The 7,407-nt window shown below is 37.6% G+C and overlaps 2 protein-coding genes across 2 annotated transcripts; both read left to right on the top strand.

The window, feature by feature from the left end:
• Nucleotides 1-202: 202 nt before the first annotated feature.
• LOC145727749 (uncharacterized) lies at nt 203-4,289 on the top strand. Its single transcript, XM_081977565.1, has 3 exons — nt 203-1,505; nt 1,848-2,326; nt 2,382-4,289. Exons 1-3 carry the CDS (start codon nt 203-205, stop codon nt 4,287-4,289), a joined length of 3,690 nt encoding a protein of 1,229 aa, XP_081833691.1.
• A 399-nt stretch (nt 4,290-4,688) lies between these two features.
• LOC145728246 (uncharacterized) lies at nt 4,689-7,022 on the top strand. Its single transcript, XM_081978324.1, has 2 exons — nt 4,689-6,770; nt 6,826-7,022. The coding sequence occupies exons 1-2, from the start codon at nt 4,869-4,871 to the stop codon at nt 6,874-6,876; spliced, it is 1,953 nt and encodes a 650-aa protein (XP_081834450.1). The 5' UTR covers nt 4,689-4,868; the 3' UTR covers nt 6,877-7,022.
• Nucleotides 7,023-7,407: the final 385 nt, after the last annotated feature.

Here is a 7,407-nt window from a genome sequence, read left to right as displayed (position 1 = left end):
TTAAACATGGTCCTTCGAGTCTAAAATAATTAATCGGTAACCTATGTTAGCCACAGAACAAAAAATCTAATCAAGTAATATTCGGCCGCGAGTCGCGTATACAAATCGATAACTCAGTGCAGATCGCGTATACAAGTGCAGATAACAAGTAAAGTGAAGTGATTCATTCAGTGCAAGTGAAGAGTTTAATCTTAACACAAAAATGGAAACCGTTAACAAATTAAGCAAAGCTCAAGAGGTATTAGGACAAGAGATCAAACGCATTCACACCAATATAAAGAAAGACCCATTAAACAGAAAAACCCTACAATACGTTGAAGAAAGGAGAACTCAAGTTCAGAAGCTATGGAACGAAGTTAAAGTAAATGACACCCAGCTCAAAGAGCTGAAAACATTAGAAACGCAACACGCTACGTACTTTGCTAGCAATTACTTTGAACAAATCAGAACCATTTATAACGATGCTCTACAAGAGTTAAACAACTGCAAGGAAAAACTACTAGACGAAGAGAGAAAACAAGAATTAAAGCAACAAGATAAGCATCAAAAAAGTGCCACTCTAAATCAACTCACGCAGGAACAAACCTTGCGAATGAGCGATTTGGATGAACTGGTTGAAGAATTCACTGCAACATTTGATCCCGAGGTAAAAAGTGGACTTTTTTCAACAATTTTGAAAGACTGGAACATCGTAACATCCTTACACTGGGAAATTTCAAAATTGGACGTTGATAAAGTTTCAAAATATTTTGAAGAAAACAAATTCAAGCAACTTCGTACCTTGATTGCCAAAATTCAAGGACAATCTAACAGCAAATCATCACCTCTGAAAAGTGAGGTAGAAAACCAACAACCACAAATGTCAGTGAATAGAACCAATAACATCAGCCTACCTCAAATAAAGATACCAATATTTACTGGAAACTACGAAGAGTGGACGCCATTTGAAGACATGTTCAAGAATGTGATCCATAACAACGAGGCACTCAGCGAAATCGAAAAAATGAACTATCTAAAAGCTCATGTCACAGGGGAAGCTGGCAGAGCAATTCAACATTTTCAAATCAGTTCAGCGAACTACCATATTGCATGGGGTCATCTCAAAGAGAGATACAGTAACGAACGCCTAATCACCAACAAGCTTATTAACAAAATACTGGATCTACCTGACAGCAAACAAGAATCATCAGAGCAGCTAAAAGAAATTTACAACACAACAAAAGAATGCTTGAAAGCCATTGAAGCTCTGAACATGAATACATCTCAATGGGACCCGATCATCGGTTGCGTCCTACTGCGGAAAATCGATAAGAGAACACAAGAGCTATTTGAAGCTAGTTTGATCAATCCACTACAAGTGCCAGAACTCGACGAGATGTTGAACTTCATCCTTAAGCGGTTTCGAGCCATCGAATCCATATCTACCGATCGACATGACGGACGCGAAAACAATAGCAGCATGGGCAGTTATCAACCACATCAGAGAAAACAGCAAAGTCAAAGCTGTAAGTACTGCAATTTATCTAACCATACCATTTATCAATGTTTAAAATTCAAAGCATTAACAGCTTATCAACGGTTTAATACTGCTAAAGAAAAACGGTTATGTTTAAATTGCTTAAACCACGATTTAACTACAAAATGCCTGTCATTTCAAAAATGCAGAATTTGCTTTCAAAATCATCATACGCTTATCCACAAAGAAAACAACCACAACAAAACGAAAACGCCAAACGAGCAGAAATCAAAACCATATTTCAATCAATCAAACAGGGTAGGAACACATGTCGCGCATGAAGGAGGTAAAACATTATTAGCGACAGCAATCATTAGAATTCAAGATTCAGATGGAAAAAACGAAAATTTGAGAGCCTTGATCGATTCAGGTTCGCAAGCATCTTTTATCACTATGGAAGCTGCCAATTTACTACAATTACCCAAACAGAAAATTCATGCAGAAATTTCTGGTATAGGGGGATCAACCAATGAGAGCTGCAAATACAAAATATCTGTACAATGCAAACCACGCATTACTAGCAAATTTACGTTAAATACTGAACTGCTGATTTTACAAAAATTAGCAAAAGATATGCCAGAACACCCAATTGAAGTAAACACCGAATTATGGCAAAATAAAATTCTTGCTGACCCAGGCTTCGGAAAGCCGGGTCCAATTGATGTGATTCTTGGAGCCCAAGAATTTCACGAAATTTTGTTAGAAGGAATCGACAAGTCAAACGACGGCCTTGTAGCCCAAAATACAGAGTTAGGCTGGATAATTTGGGGAAGCATTCATCAATCCTTAAAACAAACCAACATTGCAGTAGTAAGCATGATAACACAGTCTGAAGAGAAAGAATTATCACGGTTCTGGGAATTAGAGGAAATTTCGGAAAAAACGACAATTAACAAGCGATGAAAATGCATGCGAGGCATTTTACGATAAAACAACATTGCGTAATTCGAGCGGTACGTACACTGTTCAAATTCCGTTTAAAAACGAAATTGAGTCATCGCAATTAGGTGAGTCAAGGCCAAGAGCGTTGGCACGTTTACTGTCCTTGGAGAAACGATTATCTAATGATTACAAGTTGAATTTGGAATATAAAAAATTTATGAGTGAATACATTAAGCTAGGTCACATGAAACAGGTGCAGTGGAGTAACCAAATCCAAGGAAAATATTACATACCTCATCAACCAGTTATCAAAGAAACCAGTACGACTACAAAGTTGAGAGTAGTGTTTGACGCATCATCAAAAACGACAAATGGAAAAAGTTTAAATGACATCATGCACGTAGGTCCTAAAATTCAAGATGACCTTATAGATATTCTATTACGTTGGAGAAGTCACAGAATAGGATTTACAGCCGACATAGAGAAGATGTATAGACAAATTCGAATTTCCGAAGAAGATCAGGACTATCACAGAATCTTATGGAGATTCTCGACAAACGACCCAATTCAAGAATTCAAGTTATTGACCGTAACGTATGGAACGGCTGCAGCACCATACTTGGCTGTAAAAACAATTCAAAGGTTAGCGGAAGACGAGAAAATGTCGTATCCAACAGCATCAAAAATCAGCTTACAGGACTTCTATGTGGACGATCTAATGTCAGGTGCAGAAGACGAAAGAGAGGCAATTGAAACGGTGAATGAACTAATAAGCATGTTCAAGGCCAGCGGGATAACACTAAGAAAATGGTCTAGTAATAACAGGGAAGTCATAAAAGCAATACCAGTAGAATTGCGAGACGAAAGCGCAGTCAACATTCAAGAAGATGACACCAGAAGATCATTAGGATTATTATGGTCACCAAGTGACGATTCCATAAGATTTAAGGTGGCGTTAGCACCGTCACAAAAGCTTTCGAAAAGAACAATATTAGCGGACATTGCGAAACTATTCGATCCGTTAGGATGGCTAAGTCCAGTATTAGTCAAAGCAAAACTGATCATGCAAACATTATGGTTAGAAAAACTTAGCTGGGATGAAGAAGTCTCACAAGAAATAGCAGCTTGTTGGAATAAGTTTCGGCAGCAGTTAAAGTCCGTTGAAGAAATCAGCATTCCGCGGTGGACGTATCAATCAACCAAGAGCAAAATTGAACTACACGGATTTAGCGATGCTTCAGAGAAGGCATACGGAGCTGTAGTTTACGTAAAAATTATAAATAACGACGAAAGCATCAAAATCACACTATTGACTGCAAAGTCAAAAGTAGCACCAATAAAAACAAAAACAACACTACCAAAACTTGAGTTATGTGCAGCAGTATTGTTAGCAAGGTTACTAACTAGAGTTAAAACGGCTCTACGTTTGAATAAAACACCCACATACGCTTGGATTGACTCCATGATAGCATTATCATGGATCCAAGGAACGCCCAATAATTGGAAAACATTTGTGGCAAATCGAGTATCTGAGATACAAAACTTGGTGCCATCTCAGCATTGGAATCATGTGAAATCTGAAGAAAATGTAGCAGATGTAATATCACGAGGCATTGATCCCTCTAAAATCAAGGACTTTGTTCCATGGTGGCAAGGCCCAACGTGGCTGCAAGGAAACAAATACCCAGTAAACGCAAAAATTCCAGAGACCGAAGAAGAAAGGAAAAAGAGCATACAAGTAAATGTAGCACAAAGAAGTGAACCCAAAATTCATGAAAAAATTTCAACATTGCTGTCAATGAATCGCATAATTGCCTATTGTTATAGATTCATTAACAATTGCAAAAAAAACAGGCATCAGGAAAGGTACATTAACAATTCAGGAAATTAGCAACGCTGAAGAAAAAATTGTTCGGTTAGAACAAGCTGGAGCATTTCACGCGGAAATTCAAGCTCTAAAATCAAATAAAACAATAGATAAACAAAGTAAAATAGTCAATTTAAGTCCGTTTATCGACAAAAACAATATCCTACGAGTAGGAGGTAGACTGAAACATTCACTCTTAAAATACACAGAAAAACATCCCATAATTTTACCAGGAAGATGTCATTTAACAAACTTGATTATAAGAGATGCACATAACACAACATTACATGGAGGTAACCAGAATACCTTAGCCTTCATTAGAAGAAAATTTTGGCTGATTAATGGAAAAAAGGCAGTAAAAAAGATAATTAACAATTGTGTAAAATGTATCAGATATAAGCTGCTACAGCACAACAGTTAATGGGACAGTTACCACCACCTCGAGTGACTCAATCAGCGGCATTTTTACACACTGGAATTGATTATGCAGGACCAATTCAAGTGCGAACCACAAAAGGACGAGGAAATAAATCATATAAGGGTTATATTGTAGTATTTGTGTGCTTAGCAACTAAGGCACAACATCTTGAACTAGTAAGTGACATGCTAGCTGAAACATTTTTAGCAGCGTTAAAACGGTTCATATCTAGACGAGGAAAATGTGCACACATCTATAGTGACAATGGCACAACTTTTGTAGGGGCAAACAACTTAATCGAGTCAGAAGTTATCGCGTTACTCAGAAAGGAGAAAATTGAGGATCGAAGCACATCGTTGGGCATACAGTGGCACTTTATCCCTCCCTCAGCACCTCATTTTGGTGGTCTTTGGGAAGCGGGCGTCAAATCCACAAAGTATCATTTAAGACGAGTGATTGGAGATACAACATTGACCTTCGAGGAGTTATATACGTTGTTAACACTTATTGAGGCATCATTGAACTCAAGGCCTTTGTGTCCGTTGTCCGAAGACATAAACGATGTTGCCGTTCTCACACCAGGTCACTTTTTAATCGGAAGAGAACTATTGTCACCGATTACCCCAATCTGCGAAGACATCATCAGTAATATGAATCAAAGATGGAAAATGATACAAAAAATGCGTAAAGAATTTTGGAATACATGGATGCAAGAGTACATACATCAACTTCAGCAGCGGTACAAATGGACATCCAAATCAAACAATTTAGAAACGGGAGAAGTAGTAATCTTAAAAGAAGATAACGTAAAACCAAGTCAATGGCCATTAGCTCGAATAACCGAAGCGCACGCGGATAAGGACGGAATTGTTCGAGTAGTGTCAATAAAGAAGCCAGGGGGAGTAATTACCAAACGGCCGATTCATAAGCTTATACCGTTACGTGGAGAATCAGAAAAAAAGGCAGTAGAATATGGAAATGAGAGAAATCAATTTAAAGGCAAAACAAGGTCAGCGAATTTGTGGAAGAAAGCCGTTGTAGCGATTTTATTCATATTAAGCTTAGTAAATTCAGCAAAGGCTCAATATAAGATAGAATATCCAAAACCAGGATTGTACATTGAACATATTGGACAAGCAAAAATAGAAAGGGGAATCTTTCGAATTGACATAAAGCTGAATAAATCTGATATCAGCTACCACATAAAAAACATAAAAAATGTTACAGCCCAGATTCAGAACGTATGCCAAAATGTGGCAGAAATATCAGAAAAAACTGAATGCAACACATTAATTTCCGATATGCAATTAAAAGAAACTAGACTAGAGTGGGTTATAAAAGGAATATACGACGTTACAAGGTCAAGGAAACGGCGAGGATTACTTGGAAAACTGATGACTTCAATTTTTGGCGTAAATGACGAAGTATACACCGACATTAACAATCTAGAAAAGAATCAACAACAATTAATACATGCATCTAGTCATCAAACTAAATTTATGCTGCAGGCACTATCTCAGTTTAACGACACCGAAAACAGAATTTACAGCAAGCTTAAGCAGTTTCAAGAAAAGGTTATCAGAAGCCAAGCCGCTATAACTGAGATGAAGCAAAGCTGGTTTCAAGCGGTGGACGAAAACAGACTTAGCATTCACCTTCTGAGCTCATATCAAGTTGGGAACAATTATTTAGATGAAGTATATGACTATTATAAAAGTCTGTCTGACATCTTATACAACACAGGCAACATATACTCAATGTTAACACCGGGGCAGATAAGGGAAATAATCCAAACTGCAGAGCGCAAAATGCCACCAAGCATTGAAATCTTACCTCAACCCATATTGAAAACTGAACTTGAGGAAACAGAAAAACAACTACACGTTTATGTGTATTTTATAGTAACTGAGTTCAGCAATTTTACCGTAGTCAAGGTCAGTGCGATACCGTCTGCAGTGGAAGGCGACACGTATTTAACAATTGACCTACCTCAAGAACTGCTAGCTAGTGATTACAATGAACAAAAATATTTTCACATAAGTGAAGAAGAATTTAAGAATTGCATAGGAATCAGAAAACATTTATTCGTATGCTCACCGCCTTTAATAAGGAACATTGAAAACAGCCCGAATTGCATTTTAGATGAAATATATCAACGAACTGAACATTCGAGCTGTCCCGTTAAGCGAGTGAAAATTAAAGCAATGCAATGGATTCAACTTTACACCAAAAATTCGTGGATTTTTGTGTCACCTGATTCATCAAAAGTTGCAATAACGTGTAACGGTAATAGAGAAGATTTAGTCTTAAATAAAACAGGAATCATTTCGATTTCATCAAATTGCATTATATCGACTAATAAAATATCTATAGCAGCTAGGCGCAGCGACGTATTTCCGGTTCTAGCAGGTTTTATCAAGCAGGTGGCGGTAAACTTGACCACGTCAATAAAGCAACCACCTCAAAGCCAATACGAAGAAAACATCATTCATCCCTCTGATGATTTTCGAAAGCTAAAAGAAATGGAGGAAGACATTGAAACCGAGCTAGGACAACATCACTGGAAATCCATAACTAAACATTCTATGTTCACAGGTGCACTGACATCAGCAGCGGTAGTACTTATTATCATGGCGGTCATAGTAGCAGTCAACAAATGCCGTCGGGCACTAACTACTGCCAGATCTCAACCAACAACCAAACATAAGACATCTTCAGAGATGA

This window comes from Ips typographus, linkage group LG4 (genome assembly GCF_016097725.1).
Source record: "Ips typographus isolate SLU linkage group LG4, UJ_Ityp_2.0, whole genome shotgun sequence".
NCBI lineage: Eukaryota > Metazoa > Arthropoda > Insecta > Coleoptera > Curculionidae > Ips > Ips typographus.
Note: the sequence above shows the minus strand (reverse complement) of the source record. Positions and strands in the feature narration are given on the sequence as shown.

Bases quoted from the DNA above. Each gene is read 5' to 3' on its own strand.
- LOC145727749 (XM_081977565.1), top strand. From the start codon at position 203: ATGGAAACCGTTAACAAATTAAGCAAAGCTCAAGAGGTATTAGGACAA. The intron at 1,506-1,847 runs GTAAGTACTGCA...TTCAAGATTCAG, and splicing joins AAAACAGCAAAGTCAAAGCT to ATGGAAAAAACGAAAATTTG. The intron at 2,327-2,381 runs GTAAGCATGATA...TCTGGGAATTAG, and splicing joins AACAAACCAACATTGCAGTA to AGGAAATTTCGGAAAAAACG.
- LOC145728246 (XM_081978324.1), top strand. From the start codon at position 4,869: ATGCTAGCTGAAACATTTTTAGCAGCGTTAAAACGGTTCATATCTAGA. The intron at 6,771-6,825 runs GTATGCTCACCG...ATTGCATTTTAG, and splicing joins GAATCAGAAAACATTTATTC to ATGAAATATATCAACGAACT.